This window comes from Chiloscyllium plagiosum, unplaced genomic scaffold, assembly GCF_037043375.1.
Source record: "Chiloscyllium plagiosum isolate Xiang-an unplaced genomic scaffold, Cpla_swu_hap1 HiC_scaffold_1, whole genome shotgun sequence".
Lineage (NCBI taxonomy): Eukaryota > Metazoa > Chordata > Chondrichthyes > Orectolobiformes > Hemiscylliidae > Chiloscyllium > Chiloscyllium plagiosum.
The window spans coordinates 105,022,772-105,042,539 of record NW_028270139.1 but is presented as its reverse complement, the minus strand read 5'-3'; the positions used below and the strand labels follow the sequence as shown (position 1 = coordinate 105,042,539).

Genomic DNA, 19,768 nt, shown 5'->3' with positions numbered 1-19,768 from the left:
AAGACAAGGACAAGGTGAGTGGCTTAAGCCTGATCACCTGGTTTCTGCCCCACTGTCTTTCTCCACCCAGACCCCCATCTCCCTCATTGCACTTAGTTCAGGCCATGCCACCATTGCAGGGGTGTTTCCAAATTAACTTGTGATATCTGCAACCATATCTGTGGGTTTGAGAGGCCTTGAAATGATCCCTTCAGGAAGAAACCGTGCTATAAATAGTCACGGCTGTGAAAAATCAGACAGTGAAGTGCATTTCACTCTGCAGTTTGGCTAACTTTACAGACAATTACCTATCTTTATGACAGTCAGACTTTGATATTTGTCAGCTAAAAGATTTAATCCAGCATTCTGCAGGCTGTCAACAATCCTGTAAGTAGCTGTTACAACTTCAGCAACCAAATGTTGATTATTTTAATACCGTTTTGAAAATAACATGTTTTTAAAATCAATTCTTGCAACTTTCAATATAATAAACATTTTTTTTCAAGAAAATAACTTGAAATCTAAAGTTTGAGATCAGAACAAATATCAAATATTTTGAATAGTGAAGAGGCTGATGGAGATCTATAGTGCAACAGAAATCCTATACATACCCAAAGGCTCCAACAGTATCTGGAAAGAGCAAGATAGGTTTCCAGTGGTAATCAGTCATGAGCAAAATATTTGAAAATCATTGTGTGTGTGGTATTTTTGATTAAGAAGTGATTTTCACATACAACATTTTTTTATCATTTTTTTTAGAAGGGTGTTAAAGGGGGCTAGCTCCCTGGAGATAGGTGTCTTGCTGCAGATCAGGACACAGTCACTAATGTTATTAATTTTTAAAAAACAAAATCGCTGATGGATGGCCCTGAACATCTGACTGCATTCAATATGGCTCCACATGGAGAGCATGTTGTAATTAACCTAGAAGAACAATCAACAGTGTATGTTGTTTTAAGTTTTAAATTTATTAATATATGCAAATGAATAGAGCCATGGTTCAGATGTTTGAGAATCACAGCAGGAAGCAATTATAGGCACGCTAACCAGCAGCTTATCTCAATTCACGTGGGCTCTTAATAAGGATTTTGCTTGAGAAATAAACTGCTCAGATGGAAGTGTGGCTGATTCTCAAAGTATACAAGTAAAAATAAAACTCGAGTTTGATTGGAATCAAATATAATCCATTTATTTGATACTGGAATTTGGTTATAACTGCGTATGATTCATAGGCACCAAGTAACTCTGTTTTCATCTTTCTCTGGTTTCCAACGCACAGCTTGTTCTGTGTAAAATATAAGCCACAGATCCCTTGATGATCTTGTGGGTAAAATGATTTCCTGATGTGGTACAAAGATGTTCAGAGCAATGCATGTCCTTACATTTGTTCCCTGTCTCGGCTGTATCAGCTGATCTATACTTAGCTCTATCACCCCTGGGCTCAGAGAAACACAACAAGCATGAGAACCTGGTCGCTGTCTAGTGATCTTTGCAGAAAAGGATGGATACTTGGTATGAATTGGATAGGGTCCAAGTTAGACATGATCTGGAGTTGAAAAGTTTTATAGTTTACCATAATGAGAGGAACAGCAGACCTCAAGAAAGTGGTTGAGTGCAGATAGCGTCAGTGGAATTGTTCACCTGTAGGAGCCAGTAACTTAAGGAAAGAAGATAAATTAAGAGATAAAGTATCATTAATTTAATTCTGACTGTTGGTGGTGTTAAACAGGCAGTTGGCATTGTGGCAGGTATCAATGGGGTTCCATGTTTTGTGGTATGTGTGTCTCAAGGGAATAATGCTACTGGCTTGGAATTCTGTTTAATAGTTGAAAATCATATTTTGCCAAACTGAATTCCACTTGTTGGATAGTTCTAGAAGTGAAATGCTCAGAATTACAGAGTTTGGCAAATGTTATGGCATGAGTGCCTGAAGCTTTCACTTAATTGCTCTTTTTTCTTTCCTGTACGATTCACATGATGTTGTCATAAGTGCTACAAAGATCATGACATGTTAAGCACAAATTGCAATTAATGCAATTCTACTTTTAAGACAATTTGTGCTGGCTCTGGAAACATTGGTTTGGGAGCAGGGTGCACCGACAAAACTGGTCGCACCCTCCAAAGGGTGAATATCTGCCAATGAAGCTCATTGGTTGGCTTTCAGGGAGGCTCCAAATTAAATATGCATGGCCTGAATCAATTTGCAAAATATTTAAAAAGGAACTGACTTCCTCAATTTAACTAGAAAATAGTTTTGTAAATTATTTTAAAAGTGGCTTTTAGTAATTTTGGGTTGAATTTTACATCCCCTGCCAGGTATGTTTTCGCTGGAGATGGGGGAAACATGTAAAGTCTGTTTGGAGCTCGACTCCCAGTGTGTTAGCTTTAATTTGGGGTTGAGCAAGGCACACGGTCTCAGTTCATGGGCCTGTCCCACACCTTTACTGCCTTTTTTATGGGCCTCAATTCTTCTTTATGTCCATTAAAGGAAGACAGCAGCAGGCAGGCCGCACTGCAAAGGCTATTTTTGAAAGGGCTTCTTTGAAAAGGAAGAAAGAAAGCAGGGCAAATAAATCCAAGAAGGTAGATGTTCTGCATATATCAGGGGTCTTTCCATCCTGCCCCTGAAAAATGTTAATCCCTTTTATTCCTCACCCATCCCACAAATCCCTATTCCCCATTCCCTTCTTCTCCTCCCATGTTCTCTCATCTCTCCATACCTGAAAACTGCAGACTTGCTTTGCTACAGTGACCATATCCTCTTCTTCCTTCACCTCATTGTGGTCCCAACAGCAGTACCCCACTACTGAACCCTGGTACTGCTGGGAATGCTAGAGCTGCCAGCCAATAGGATTGGCTATCCGCTGTCGAGGGTGGGACATCCTGTTAATTGAGAGGCTGAAGTCACATCGGAACCTGTTTGTTCTGTACACCGTTCTCTGGGACAGGCCTTTCAAAGGCTGGTGTGTGTGGTAATGACTATCCTTCAGTTGGTGGTGAGGGGAGTGATATTTCCTTACCCCTCCACCGACTCCATAAATCCCATTAGATCCTGTGATCCTAATGTTAAAGTCATTGAGGAGAAAGTGAGGTCTGCAGATGCTGGAGATCAGAGCTGGAAATGTGTTGCTGGAAAAGCGCAGCAGGTCAGGCAGCATCCAGGGAACAGGAGAATCGACGTTTCGGGCATAAGCCCTTCTTCAGGATTCCTGAAGAAGGGCTTATGCCCGAAACGTCGATTCTCCTGTTCCCTGGATGCTGCCTGACCTGCTGCGCTTTTCCAGCAACACATTTCCAGCTCTAATGTTAAAGTCAGGTTATTTACAGGCAGTGAATTGATGCTACCACTCTTAAATATATAAAAGAATAATTAAAAACTACTTTTGTTTTAAAAATTTACATGTGAAAACACTGTGCTAGTTCAGAGAATGAAGAGGAGAAGGAAACAGCTTTCAAAATGGGCCCAAGTTTGGGCATATTTTGTGTCAAATTGCTGATGATGCCTTGATTTTGTTCCTAAATTGAGGCATACTTCAGTCTGAAGACAGAGAGTGGGGATAAAGGGATCCGCAGGGGTAAGTGTTATACATTCATGATCTGAACAAAAGACTGAGGATGTTGTTGCAAAGTCAATAGATAATACGAAGATAGATAGAGGGGCAGGTAGTGTTGAGAAATTGGGGAGACTGCAGGAGAATTTGGGAGGTTAGGAGAGTGGGAAAACAAATGGATGGGATACCGTGTGGAAAAGTATGAGGCTTTGCACTTTGGTAAGTACAGAATTGTATACTATTTTCTAAATGCGGAAAGACTGGGAAATTTGAAGCACAAAGGAAGTCGAGAGTCCTCGTTCGGGATTCTCTTAAAGTTAACATGCAGGTTCAGGGCTAGAATGCAAGAGCTGAGGCTGTATAAGGTTCTGGTCAGATCACCTTCGGAATATTATTAGCAGTTTTGAACTTGCATCTAAGGAACGATGTGCTGGCATTGGAGGGGGGTCAGAGAAGGTTTACAAGAATGATCCTAGGGATAAAGGGTTTATCATATGAAGAGCAGTTGAGGACTCTGGGCTTTTACTTGGAGTTCAGAAGGATGAGGGGGGATCTGATTGAAATTTATAGAATATTGAGAGGCCTGTATAGAGTGGACATGGAGAAAATGTTTTCTCGACTAGAGACTAGGAGTCAAGGGCACAGCCTCAGAGTGAAGGGACAATCCTTTAGAACTGAGATAAGGAGGAATTTCTTCAAAGGGTGGTGAATCTGTGGGGCTCATTGCTGCAGAGGGCTGTTGAGGCCAATTCATTTATGAAAGAGATAGACAGGTTCTTGATTGATAAGGGATCATGGGTAATGGGGAGAAGTCAGGAGAATGGAGTTGAGAAACATATCAGCCATGATTGAGTGACAGAGTAGACCCGAAGGGCCGAATGGCATAATTCTGTTCCTATATCTTGTGGTCTTATGGCCTCAAATTGTGGCACCCTGCAGCTAATGGGGAACTTCCCCCTCCTCCAAAGATCTCACCGGCTGCCCTCAGGACCAATGTCTCAAGCTCCAACTGCCCACCCCTCCCCCATTTGTTGGGTCCATTTGACGGGGCCCATTTGACAAGCTGTAATGAGCCTAGAAACTCACTGTGATCCCAGGCTTGCTTCTTAATGGCTTGTCTAGTCCGCTGTGATAGCAGCAGTGGCCAGTGTTCCCCAAGGACACTGCTGAAAAGAATGAGCTGCTGGCCATTTAATTGATGTGAGCTGTTGTGGATAGGACCTTATCCATAAAATGATAAATTCCAGCGCTTCAGCTAGTTACTTGCCTGAGGTTAAGAAATTCCATTCTTGGTTTCCACTTCCAGAAGTGGGGTTACCCCTGACTTTCCAACAGTAGAGGAGGCCATTTTGCCCAAGAGGTGTCCACCAGTGTTTTCTTTTTATTCAGAGGAAGTCTCATATTTTCATGTAGTTATTGCGGTAGTCTATCCCTCATTTTTTATACGTTGTCTTCTTGCACCAATCTTTTAGATTCTGTGCATAGTGACAATAACATATTTTTTCATTTTTATTTAAACTGCACCTAAACAAATTTAAATAACTTGAATACTATAAAATGATGTATTTTGATTGGATACTTCATCTTACGGTGTGGGGAATCCAAAGTTAGTCTTATTGTATATGTCAAAGACATGATTGAGATTAATTACACATGTAAATAGTTCAAGGCTACACAAACTGGACAGTAGATTCATCCCACCTACTGAGACTCCAATGAGCCCACACAGGGGGAGAGGCCATTCAGATGCTCAGTCTGTGAGAAGGGATTCTGTGATTCATCTGGCCCCCCGAGTCCCCAGTGAGCCCACACAGGGAATATAAACTGATGCAGTATAAGTTCTCTGCAAAGGTACTATTACACTCTGTGTTGCTCCATTTTGCAAAGGTAGTATGTTAATAGTTACACATACCAGCAGTTAAACTGGGTGCACTCCAGCAATGTCAACTTTTATATTTTAAATGCTAATCTTGCACCAAGAATATTTGATGTCATTACTACAGCATGTAATATTTTGGATAATCTTGTGACTTTTTTGACAACAGGAAGTGCAACATTATTTTGGACATGTTTTTGGCGCCATCAAATACCATTTTTCCTTGGTATATTTTTTTCTTTGGAGTCAGCCAAATGTAGCCATGAAGACTGATCAAATGTCTGCCATTCTCATCCTCCCAGCGGGCTGTTAGTAAAACCAATTTGTGATCATGCATTAGGAAATGTGAAAGAGTAACTAAGAATGATCTAGCCTTTTCATTTGTCCTGACCTCTAAGTACTAGCAGCTTCTCTATAATGCGATGACTAGGCTTGTAAACTTACTCTTTGAGGAACTGGCAGCATTAGCTCGCGCTGTGTACACACTGGGTTGTTGTGTCAACCTGCTGTGCTACATCTCATCATACTGTCATTTTTTTAAAACAAATAAAGGTATGTTTGGACGTAATAACCAGCATCAAAAGATGAATTCAAGGTTTGAATCAGCTCTGAATGTTGATGATATTTAGAAGTTGTTCAAGCTCTAGTTTTATCGTCTCTGTTGATGTCTGAGCCTCTTAATATAGATTGTGTTTTCTCTTGGCCTGATGTTATTGTTGTCTGTAATTCATCATAGGAAAAGGTCACTTTTACTAAAGGGTTTGCTTTTTCTTTTGACAGGGTCCATCAAGGTCTCATAGCCAACCTGAAGTGCGATTCCCTGAGATTCCCTCAAGATTACATCATGACTTCAGTTCTGACGGTGTGAAACCAAAGTACCAGGAGAGAGTTAATCAGCTCCAACTTGAGTGGTCTGCAACGTCTGGGGTCTCCCCTACTTTCCAGAATAATGCAACAGATGTTGATGCCAGAAGGGAAATAGCAAGCACTGCTAATACAAATTCCATTTCAGATCAATTCTGTGACTTTCCAAGTTCACAATTGAAAAGGCCTATTCCTGGCTGTACCTGGAATCAGTTTATAAATGGAAATGCTGGACTAACCATTGTCAATGCTAACCGCCTGGTGACGACTAAATTGTCCCAGTCCATTGGTCACCCAGAATCGACAGCTAACCTAGCAAAATCAACAGATAAATGCAAAGAGTATTCAGACCCCACAGACCAGCAGCTGTGTGGCAGTGGAACAGGAAAATCTTGCAAAAGAGACACCAAGTGCCCTCGAAACCAGATAGGGAATAATTCTGCTGGGTGGGACAAAAATGGTCAAAAGGGAACACAGTTAGAATTGCATGGAACTGCAAAAGGCAGGAAGGAGATTTTAGCAGGTCTCAGTGCAAACACCGAACTACCATCGAGAGCATCTCCCAGCAGGCCCAACACAATGAGTAGTCAGGACAAGGATTCAAGTTCTGTTATGATTAGAATCCCAATAAAACCACAGACTGCAGTGTCTCCTGGCACCAGAACAAGAAAAGGACGGCTATCAAAAGCAATCATGGACAAAAACGCACAATCAGAACCAGCGTGTGCTGAATCAAATGTTAAAAATACTGTAAGTAACAACTTTCCCAATGCTGGAGATACTGGAAGCAATAGCCAGAGTCATGTCAGCAGCAAAGTAATCAAGCAGCAAAGTAGAAGTATGCAGAAGGAACTCGGTCAAATCAGTCTAGCGGTGGGCAGAGCTAGTGAACTAGCTGACCTCTCAAACAGTGGGAATCGGGTTAGGAAACCGACAGCAATATTGGCATCACCTGTTTTTGTAGATCCTACCAAGAGCAGAAGGGGCTCCACAGAAATGAAGCATTCGAAACATTCGACAAAAAACAGCACCATTTCTGCCAAATGTAAAACCTTAAGTCTTCTGAAGGAAAACAGTGTTGCACAGCAAGAAAATACAGTCGTAGAGCCTCCTTCTGCCTATCCCATAACTCCTGCTAGTCCACTGTATTCGAACACGGATAGTTTGACAGTCATTACTCCTATGAAGAAGAAACGGGGAAGACCAAAGAAGCAGCCTTTGCTTACAGTTGAGACGATACATGAAGGGGCTGCCAGCAGCCCAGTTAGCCCCATCGGTTGTGACTCACCTAACGGCAGTAAGAAAAAGAAAAGAAAAAGTCCTGCTAAACTGATACCAATGGATTCTGTCACCTTAGAGCCTAAAGAAACATCATTTCCCAAAAAAGATGGGAAAATAAATGTTCTGGATAAGAAAACAATCAAAACTATCAATAAAATGAAAACCATGAAACGGAAGAATATTTTAAATCAAATTCTGTCCTGTTCTAATAACACAGTGCTGAAAAAGAAAGTGCAGTCCTCTAGTACTGTTTCAACAATCTCATCTGTGCTTGAGAGCAAGTTAGGGAAACAGATCAATGTTAGCAAGCGAGGGACTATTTATATTGGCAAAAAACGAGGAAGAAAACCAAAAGCCATGGTACAGCTGCAGCAAAACGGAAACAAAGGTGCTGAGAAGTATTCGAAGCCAATTTCTGCCCATTCCGAAAATCCAACTGTGCCTTTCGGCTCACAGCTGACTGGAGCAGTGTCACCAACCACTGCCCAAACGTCACCTTGCCAGGTCATGGGGCCTACAGGAAACCTTAGCCCTGTCAGCAGTGAGACCAACTTATCTGAGTCAAAGGCAATGCCAAACCTTCAGCCAATCAGTGCACTTCCTATTAAAACCCCAAAAAGCTTGCATGCAAGCACTTGGAAATTGTCTCCACCACGGCTCCTGGCAAACTCTCCTTCTCATTTATCTGAGGCAGCTTCTTTGAAGGAGATCACACTGTCACCTATCAGTGAGTCTCACAGCGAGGAAACAATACCTAGCGATAGTGGAATTGGGACAGACAATAACAGCACTTCTGACCAAGCGGAGAAGAGTACAGAATCACGCCGCAAATACTCTTTTGACTTTTGCACACTGGATCCCTCAGAAGGCGCAGTTGTGGGTCCTGGTGCAAAAGGAAAACACAGTCACAGACAGAAACACCTGCTCTTAGATGATTACCGTCTTCATGAAAGTATGAAGAAACAGAAGCATAGACGGAAGAGGAAAAGCCTGCAGATGCAGAATAGGGATGACTTGCAGTTCATAGCAGATCTGGAGGAACTAATTGCAAAGTTCCAGGTATTCCGCATATCTCACAGAAGCTACTCTTTTTATGCTGACAACCCCTATCCTAGTATTTTTCGGGTCAATTTTGATCATTACTACCCTGTGCCATACATTCATTATGATCCGTTACATTATCTTCGCCGGACAGCTGATCTTAAGTCCAAGAAAAGGCGTGGTAGACCTCCTAAAGCCCAAGAGACTATGACAAAGGTGCCTTTCTTACAGGGTTTTGGGTACCCATTACCCAGCGGGAGTTACTATGCACCCTATGGCATGCCTTATACATCAATGCCTATTGCTGCAGGTATGATGAACCTTGGGTATTATGGGCAATATTCAGCTCCTTTTTACTTGTCTCATGCACTTGGGTCATCAACCCCCTTCATGAGGCCAGCGATGCCTCCACCCCAGTACCATGCCAGCTCCCACTTAAAAATGCCAACCACTGCCAAACACAAGGTAAAACACGCCATGCATTTGCAGCCTTCGATAGGGATGGATTTAAATACCGTACAGCCTTCGTTAACGTCACAAAGAGGTGGTGGCCCTGGGATGCCCAGCAGCCGAATTCATAAGCGCAAACACAAGCACAAACACAAGCATCGAGATGACCGGCTCATTGGGTCCCGAGAAGACCTAGGTGAGCTCTTTGGGTGCAAATCTGATTTTGCTAAAACTTTAGTGCATCAGAAACTAGATGGCTGTGACAAAGATATTACATTGGGTGCTGACAAAGGAAAACCCAAGGAGAAGCTGAGGCAGCAGTATATTGAGCCAACAGGGCAAAAGTCATCAAAGAATATCTTTGACATGGAAGCCTCATCAAAATTGGCCTTTTCTGACTTGCCACAATGGACAAGGACTACAGAGAAAAATGATCCTGTCAGTGAGTCAATTGATGCCTGTGTAAGAAGGTTCACAAGTACTGAGACCCGTACAAGACGGGAGACCTCCATCGACCTGTATGGGGATTTGCAGTCTGCAAGTAGTATGACTGAGAAGCGGGAAAATGAATTAAGTGGGAGTAGAAAAAGGCACTTTGAGGGTTTTGGATCATATCGGGAGAAGAATGGACCAGTGCTAAGGACTAACAGGAAGGACTGGGGGCAAAATCCATATAATACCCCTGCAGCACCAGGTAGTTATATATTTTAATATCTTTAAAATATATCAGTGATCAATTAGTTTTTTAAGATAATTTTGATCAGACATTAAGGTATGTGATATGATCTGCCAGGTAGCAAACTGAGTTTCAGAATTATGTTACTTTATCTTCATTTCCGTATGTTAATCAGGACTCTAGTGTTCAAGTCGAATTATTCTTTAAAGTGGAATTCTGAAATTGTAGTAAAATTGCTCCCTTATCATTGTAGTTAATTTTGACAGCCAATGCGGTACACAAAAATGTGAGTCACAATTATTAGGAATTGCATTTCATTAAAGAGATTGAAAATATTGAGCTTATAAAGACATGGTTGAACCAAAGCAATACATTAAGATGGACCTGTACCTATCAGTAAGTTATCTACATGTAATACATGCGAAGTGATAGATACATTTTATTGTATCACTATTCCTAACTTGGCAAAAGAATACAGTCTTCACTACCCTTGTCCTTCAAACATCTCAAAGGGTTTTCAGTTTATCTCTATCTCAAACTAGTTATGGCAGCTTGGGGCGTCATGATTGAGAGGCTGGTATTTGTGATGAATTCTTTGTTGGGAAATTTTGATTTATGATGGATCACATGTACATAAATGAGAAAATGTATTGGAAACTGCAGATACAGAAAGGAAGATACATGCATTAAGGCAAATGGAATATTGTCAATTATTGCAAGATGTATGGAGCATAATAATAAGGGAAGTCTTCCTACAGCTCCACAGGACATTGATGAGACCACATCTAGAGTACTGTGTAAAGTTTTGGTCATCTTATTCAAAGAGGGACATACTCGCATCGGAAGCAGTTCTGAACAGGTTCACTAGGCTGATTCCTGAGATGAGGGAGTTTGCCTTGTGAGGAAAGGTTAAGAAGGTTGGATGTGTACTCAGTAGAATTTGAAAGAATGAGAGGTGATATTATTGAAACATAACAGATTCTGAAGGGAGTTGATAGGGTGGCTGTCAGAAGGACATTTCCACTTATTCAGGAATCTAGAAGTGAAGACACAGTTTACAAATGAGAGATTGCCCATTTAAGGAATAATTTCTTCTTTCTGGAGGATATGAGTGTTTGGAATCCTCTTCCTCAGAGAGTAGAGGAGGCTGAAGCTTTAAATACCTTGAAGGCTGAATTAGACTGATATTTGATTGACAATGGAATTATGTGCTATGAGGCAAGAAAATTAAGGTTAGAGTCAGGTAAGTCATGTTCTGACTGAACGAAGGAATAGGTGGGAAGGGCTGGTAACATAATTCATAACATATTTCCATTTTTTATGTTCTTACGTTAATACATGAATGAAGGGATCACTGGCATGACCAGTGTTCTTTGTCCATCTCTAATACCATTGAGACAACTGAGCAACTTGTTAGGCTATTTCAGAGGGCAGTTAAGAGTCAGTTGCATTATTGTTGGTCTGGAGACAAACACAAGCCTGACTGACTTCCTTCTCTCAAAGACATTACTCAACCAGATGGGTTTTTACAGCAATCTGATGCTTTCACCACTACCATTACTGATAGCAAATTTTTATTCTAAATTATTTTTAAGTAATTGGGATTTGAAGTCATGTCATCAGATCATTAACCCAGGCCTTTGAGTAACTACTTTTGAAATATACTATGCCCACTCAATATGTAATAAATCAGAGATATAATTTATCTGAGACGTTCATAAATATTTTCAAAAGGCCAAGGTAGACTGGGCAAGTGTCATCAAAACACAGAATATTGGCATATCACTGTTTTATCAGCAGCAATTCCAACCATGCAGAATTTGCCAGTACTTAATAGTTTCCAGAGACGTTTAAATAACAAACATTCACTATAATCAATAGCTGACTCTGAGCTGCACTTGAGCTCCATAGCCTTATTTTTTTTTTTAAATCCTTCATAAATCTTTTTTCTTCTTTTTGTAAAATTACCAGCCACATGATTTGTTTCATTGTACCTGCAGACTTGTGAAATAAATTCCATTGTATCAGTCTTCACAGTGGAGTATGAGGATAATACACTTGACATTCCAAGTGAGTGAGCAATGAATCAAGGACTGGAACTCAGTAATGTTAGAAATAAGCAGGAAAGCAGTCTTAATAATATGGTAAAAGACTGTCTACTCCTGAGGGCGTGATGGTTTAAACTGGGGGGGGGGTTGAAGGAAAGTAGGTAAAGAAATTGTGCTTGCTTTGTCCTTAATCATCTAAAGCCCTCTTGATTCAGGATTAGATTAGAAAATTGCAAATTAAATCCATTATTCAAGACAGGTAAAAGAGGGCAACTAGGAAATCATCGACCTGTTAGTTTAATATCTACTGTTGAGTAATTATTGGAATTGATAATTAAGAACAGAATGACTGAGCACTCAAAGAAATTTGAACTGATTGGAGAGAACTGACTTTGATATGTAAAGGTTCTAAATAAACTGATTGAGCTTTTCTTTGAGGTAGTAACTAAAGTTGTAGAGACAGAGAGAGAAAGTACTGTCCAAGCCTGCATTGTTTCTGAATATGGGACCGGAAGTCAATGGATACGATTCCATGGATAAGATACCACAAGAGATTCTTAGCCAGAAGTAAATCTCATAGAATTGCAGGTAAATTATTGACCAGTTTAGGAGATTGATCCTCTCAGAATCACAGGATTGTTGCAGACCATTGTGGCTGGATTGGGTCTTTCAATAAGCAATTCACTTGGTGCTACTTTTGTGTCATCTCCCTGTAACCTTGTACATTTTACTTTTGCAGATAAAAGTCTAACTTGATTTGCAATGCTCAAAATTCTAAGACAGTGAATTTCAGACCTTAACTACTCACTGGGTGAACAAGATTTTCTTTATCTTGCCTTTGCTTCTTTTGATCAACTGCTTTAAAGTTTTGCCCTCTCCATTTCTTGATCCTTTGGTGAGTAGGAACTGATGCTGCCAATCTACTCTGTTTTGTAGGTAAGATAGGCCATAGTGATAATGATTTGTACCTGAGTATAACCTCTGATGTCTCGAGAGGGTCGATCCAGGGGCCCTAACTGTTTACTATATTTATTAATTTGTTGGATAAAATAATAGAGAACAATGTAATTTAATTTTACTGAAGACATCAATCGAGTAGCATAGTCCACAATGTGGATGGCAGCCTAGAATTCTAAAGAGACATTGATAGATGAAATGAGGCTGAGTGGGCTGAAGTTATTTTCCCTGCAGTATCAGAGACTGACCTTATAGAGATTTATAAAATCATGAGGGGCATGAATAGGATAAATAGACAAGGCCTTTTCCCTGAGATGAGGGAGTCCATAACTAGAGGGCATAGATTTAAGGTGATAGGGGAAAGATTTAAAAGGGACCTGAGGGCAACCTTTTCCACACAGAGGGTGGTGTGCGTATGAAATGAGCTGCCAGAGGAAGCATTTAAAAGGCATCTGAATGAGTATATGAATAGAAAGGGATTAGAGGGATATGGGCTAAATGGGACTAGATTAATTTAGGATTTCTGTTCAGCATGGACGAGTTGGACTGAGGGGTCTGTTTCCTTGCTGCGCAGCTCTATGATACTACATTTCATTAAAATGTATGGTTGGGTAGAAAACTATCAAAAATGCATAAGGAATGCGTCAGCCTTTACATCAAGAGGCCTAGAATAAAAAGGGCAAGAAGTTTTGCTCGCGCTGTGCAAAGCCTTAGTTGAACTACATTCCGTGTACAGTTCTGGGCTCTGCACCTTTGAGCATTATCTACATGGAGAAAAACTGCTGAAAGCTGCAACACAAATCGACTTGGGGGAACACAGAAGGCTAGCACAAGGTGCAGCAGGTAATCAGGAAGGTCAATGGAACGTTAGCCCTTATTTCAAAGGTATTGGAGAATAAGAGTAGGGAAATCTTATCGAAACTTTATAAAGTGCTGATGAGACCACACCTGGTGTACTGTGAGTGACTTTGGCACACTCATCGAAGGAAAGAAATTAGTTCTTTGGAGGCAGTTCAGAGAAAGTTCACTAGGATGATCTCTGGTATGGAGGGATTGTCTTATGAGCAAAGGCTAAACAGGTACTCACTGGAACATACAGGATTATTAAGGGACTTAACAGCGTAAATGCTGAGAGGTTGTTTGTCCTCATGGGAGCATCTGAGACCAGAGGGCATAGTCTCAGAATAAAGGGCACCAATTTAAGACTGAGATCAAGAGACATTTCTTCTCAGAGGGATATGAGTTTTTGGAGCTTCTTTACCACAGAGAGCTGTGGGGGCAGAATCCTTGTGAATATTTCGGGCTGAGACAGATAGATTCTTGATTAGTTGGGTGAATCAAAGAATACAAGGAAAGGAAACGTGAAGAATGTTGGACCAGCCATGATTCTTTTGAATGGTGGAGCAGGTTCAAGGTGTCTAACAACCTCCTCCTGTTCCTATTTCTTATGACCATATTGGAAAAGATACGCCCACATTCCATGAATGGTTAAGAAAGAAACAAGCATTTAACAAAGTGCAGAGTGATCAAAATGTTATCAGACTCAATGGGTTAACTTGTGAGGAGAGATTATATAAAGAGAAAAGCAAAAAATGCTGGATGTAAACATTATGGCTGTGAATAATGATAAGCCCCAGAAACAGGAGTAGGATCACCATGTGTGTTTGACCCACTTCTATTACTCCTGGTACAGGCAGAATGCCAACTTCATGCTATTTAGGCATCATTGTACCCTGTAGGCACTGCTAACTGCTGTCAGGTGACTGCACACCTGAGCAGAGACCAGACACTGTAAAAGATTGGCAGCATTTAAAACAACCTTGCACTTTTTAAAACAAGTATAGACCTCTGAAAAGGAAAGGTATTGTGGGCTTGAGCAGCTGCTGAAAATCAATCCATAACTGATTATGACCCGAGAATCATGACATGCGAGGTGACATGGGAAGAATCGCATGACATGGGAGGTAACTGGCTCCACATTTTACTAATGCTTGCACTGGAGGTGTCAGTTGAGAAAGCGAAGTGGGGCGGAGGAAGAAAGCTTCTTTCTCCACCAGGGTCTCGGAAGTTTTCAGACACACAAAGGAGATAATAGCTGTAAATAGCCACGGTGGTCAGTACCTGAGCAATGGGATTCAGTGCCATAAGAGGTTCAGTGACCTCACACAAAAGATCAAGGATAACGTATGAATCTTCAAATACCACATGCCATAAGTTACACACCTAGTCTCTGACACTGCTCAATACACCATATCCCCGTCATACGCTAAGCAACATATCAGTAACAACACATTATATTATGCATGGATTCACTCCTCCCTCAGTGCAGCTGCAAACCTCGTACCCACATCTCACACTTTGCAGACCCTGCTAGCTATTCAGCCATGACAGGCATGTCACCCAAGCAGATTGCATCACACTCATTGATACCTTTCCCTCACTCTTGCAAGCCAAGGTGCCACACAATGCAAGGTAGCAGCTGCAGAACTGTCAGGTCAGATGCCTCTATCTGTACTTAATCTCACGGAGGAAACATTAGTTGTCGTTATTAGTATAACCATGGGAACACAAGTTCATAACTAATCCTCCTTCCCACGTCCCATTTCCCCATCATCCTACAAACACTTCTCTTTTAGAAGCTGCAAATGATATAAGCATGACCTCTTCACCTCAGTCGATTCCTTCATTTATAGTCCTTCTCTTTTAGATACCCAAGAACTGCAACCTGGTAAAATAGGAAGAAGAAAATACCCCAATAAAGCAGAATACTGCTGATAATGGACATCTGAAACAAACACAGAGAGGAGTGGAAAAACTCAGCAGATCTGCCATCATCTTTGGAGAGATAAACCAAGCTAACTTCAAATTCAGTATGACCTCTTCAGAACTGAAAGGGATTGGATAATTTATTTTTATACAGAGGGAAAAGAAGGGTGAAGGAAACAGATGGTTTGATGGCCCAGTACAAAAGAGAAAGGGGTTGTAAATAGTGGTGAAAGAGAAATAAAGATGTAAAATGGGTCTAAATTAAGGTGTGAAAGGTGGAGAATGGGTCTTCTCTACTGAGAACAAAGTAGACAAGACATAAAGAAGACAAGACCATAAGGGGGCAGATGGGGGGACAATGGAGAACAGACATTATATGGTCATGATCTGAAGTTGTTGAACTCCATGTTGAGGCCTAGAGGCTGTAAAGTATCTGAGTGGACAATGAAGTGTTCTTTCTTGAGCTTGTGTTGGACTTTGCTGGAATACGGAAGTAAATCTAGGACAGAAGTCTGAGCATGACAGCACGTTGGAAGGTAAAGGTCAATCCTACTGACAGTGTGGATATGTTCTGAAAAGTGTCTGCTAAAGGCAACTTTTAGATTGATAATTGTAATTATAGTTGATAACAGTAGTTGTTATGGTCACCATTACTGAGATTAGCTTTATATTGCAAACTTATGAATTCAATTGAAATCCAATTTAAGATTTGAGCCTATGTTATCAGACCAAAAGGTCTGGGTCGCTGAATGTTATTCCCGTGACATTGCCACTCTGCTCTTCAGATGCACGACATAGCCGTGCAGCAGATAGCAGACTCAGCATCCTGACATCTGGTCTGTGAACCCCTGCAAGGGTATTTCAGAGCAGTTTGGGCAGTAAAAGGATTGTTTTAAGTAGCCTGCTCATTCATGCCATGTGGCAACCTGGCTTTCGTTGCTTGCAAGCTGCCCACATGTGCAACTGTTGGACACTAGAATATTTCACCACATCATCAGTGGATAACCCTGAATGATTCATAGCCACCTTTTGGTTTAGTGAGGTGGCTCAAATCCAAATGATGCCTGAAGGCACCAAATAAGTACTGCCAGGCTAGATATCAAGAGAGCAGGATCCCTCCACAATGATACAGTAAATTACGTGGTTGACATACAATACTTGCCAAACAATGTGTGTGTAGTCTGTGATACCCTAAAACATGGAAAAGGCTGTGATCTGTGTGAAATCACTTACTCCATGAAACCTGCTGCTCTCTGGCCGGCCAGAGAGAATGAAATACATTCAGCTTTCTTTGAACAGAGAGTATCAATGAACTTCTTTACTCAACAGTGGGCAGCAAACCACAAATGTTGCAATAGTCTCCAGCTCAAGTCAGGCAAGCATTGACATTTGGAAGTTCATGGCCACAGTCACAGCTGTTATAGTGTGATCCTAACCCTGTTGTAAGGTTAGCCTTGTGGCTGTAGCAGTTGGCAGGCTTCAGTGAGGATTGAAAACACAGATGTTTAACATGTTGCTCATGTCCAGGTAGGAGAATCCCTTGGATGGGTATAGAGTGCTGATGAATGCTCTTTTCCTCATTCTCTCCCCTCCCCTTCACTAATCTTGTAAGTTGGTGTTTTCCTGTCCTCTGCTCATTCTTCCTGTTATTTATATTTGAAGAAGAATGCTACTAGTGCAAGCCAGCCATTCAACTAGCTGATTTGTACAAAAGTCTTCCAGTCTGGACCAACATCCTCAGCAACAACCACATTATTTCTTGTGGACTTTCCAACCTCAAACTGTTGAAGAAGTATTAGATGCTTGCACTATCATAGCAAAATCTCATGGAACTCAATGAACAACTGAGCTGAAAGTAGAAAAGATTCCTTTATTTGGCATTGGTGGGGAGGGCGCCCTTCGTGTTGCTCAATGCATGTTCAACCATCTGTGATTGAGAGTGCATTGGTCATTGTATTGAGCCCCAAAATGGAAGTGAGGGTGTTTGATGTCATGGCTTGCCTACTTTGCATACTTCCAGGGAATGTTAACTGCATTCACACTGATACCCTCACCAATATGAAGAGGACCAGGATTGTCAAAGTAGATTTTCTAGCATTGAGGACCCAGTTAGATATTACCAAGGACTCTGGTGATAAGTGAGTCAGAGATATTATATGATAGATCTGGCAATGCAATTCTGGATAATTTGGTGTAAGATGGAGAGCAGGAAACAATGTTAGTTATGCTAAATGTATAATCATCTTCCTATCCTACTCAAACTTAGTCCTTCTAAAATGATTTAACATATAACTATAACATGATTATGACTTTTTGACCTTATTCTTACAAGTCACAGGTTAATTATACTCAAGATGCTTTATATTTAATTTACAATCTTAACTGTTTACGTTTTAATGGTGAAAATAATTTATGGCATCAGAGTTCAAACACCACTACCTGTCTGGCCTGGGTTTTCTCTCATTCTGTAGTGGCATTTTCCTGTCATAAAATTTTCACTTTGCTGACATTTGAAAATGAAATCAGTCTGAGCTTCAAAAGCCCATCAAAGCTCAGGAGGGAAATGATGACAGCTAATAGTTTATGGCCACTTGATGACTATCTTGTGTGATCCCCAGACAATGAATGTCGGAGTTTGATGGAAAGACAATTGTTATAAAATTGTGAAGGGGAGATGAGCAGTCATTGCTCGTATTTTTCTGAGGAGATTAATGTCTTCTGTTTTGCCATGGGATTGTCTGCCTGATAGGCAGAAAGTCTGAAAGATTCCCATATTAATAAATGATTCAAAACTCTTTCTTTCTCATTAGTGACTATTTTTAGTTTAACTAAAATAAACCTCCGACAAGTATTCGTGCTATATGTCAGTCAGGTTGGAGTTGAACATTCTACAATCAAAAGCATTGTTTCAACTTGACTAACCTTACCTAAAGTCTTGTTTTAATGGTACTGGATCGATGGACTGTCTTTTACAGAGGTGTCTCTCTTCCCCTGTCTCAGGAAGGAATTTCAGCCAGAACTGACTAATGTTAAATAAAGGCTACTCCCCCAATGACAGCTTTAATGAGGTAAGACAGGGACTTCTGCCGATCAATGGCCCACACGTGAGAGCTACCATCTAATGGGCACTGCTCGAAATGCAAGGAGACCCACATTCAAGATGGATCCCAGACCCAGCTGGTCCCTGCCATTTTGGGTGGGAAGATACTGGAGAGTCTAGGAAGGGGGGCAAGGGTATGCAGTGAGAAAAGATTATCTTGGCCAGGCAAGAGGTGATAAATTGGGGCTAACATCTTGGATGTTGAAGCTGAATCACCCAGCCCACCTTTCCTTCCTGCCCAAATCACCCAGCCCACCTTTCCTTCCTGCCCAAATCACCCAGCCCACCTTTCCTTCCTGCCCAAATCACCCAGCCCACCTTTCCTTCCTGCCCAAGTCACCCAGCCCACCTTTCCTTCCTGCCCAAATCACCCAGCCCACCTTTCCTTCCTGTCCAAGTAACCCAGCCCACCTTTCCTTCCTGCCCAAGTCACCCAGCCCACATTTCCTTCCTGTCCAAGTAACCCAGCCCACCTTTCCTTCCTGCCCAAGTCACCCAGCCCACCTTTCCTTCCTGCCCAAGTCACCCAGCCCACCTTTCCTTCCTCTCCAAGTAACCCAGCCCACCTTTCCTTCCTGCCCAGATCACCCAGCCCACCTTTCCTTCCTGTCCAAGTCACCCAGCCCACCTTTCCTTCCTGCCCAAATCACCCAGCCCACCTTTCCTTCGTGCCCAAATCACCCAGCCCACCTTTCCTTCGTGCCCAAATCACCCAGCCCACCTTTCCTTCCTGTCCAAGTAACCCAGCCCACCTTTCCTTCCTGTCCAAGTATCACAGCCCACCTTTCCTTCCTGCCCAAATCACCCAGCCCACCTTACATTCCTGTCCAAATATCCCAGTCCACCTTTCCTTCCTGTCCAAGTAACCCAGCCCACCTTACATTCCTGTCCAAGTAACCCAGCCCACCTTTCCTTCCTGTCCAAGTAACCCAGCCCACCTTACATTCCTGTCCAAGTAACCCAGCCCACCTTTCCTTCCTGTCCAAGTAACCCAGCCCACCTTTCCTTCCTGTCCAAGTAACCCAGCCCACCTTTCCTTCCTGTCCAAGTAACCCAGCCCACCTTACATTCCTGTCCAAGTAACCCAGCCCACCTTTCCTTCCTGTCCAAGTAACCCAGCCCACCTTTCCTTCCTGTCCAAGTAACCCAGCACACCTTTCCTTCCTGTCCAAATCACCC

General features: G+C 41.7%; 1 protein-coding gene across 4 annotated transcripts in view; it reads left to right on the top strand.

Moving 5' to 3' along the window:
* Nucleotides 1–19,768, top strand: part of setbp1 (SET binding protein 1) — a 306,474-nt gene that overhangs the window by 208,515 nt on the left and 78,191 nt on the right. For all 4 annotated transcript variants that reach the window (XM_087989586.1, XM_087989591.1, XM_087989595.1 and 1 more), the window contains exon 3: nucleotides 6,187–9,736. In XM_087989586.1, coding sequence (XP_087845712.1) covers nucleotides 6,187–9,736 — 3,550 coding nt within the window. The remainder of the gene's footprint in view (nucleotides 1–6,186; nucleotides 9,737–19,768) is intronic.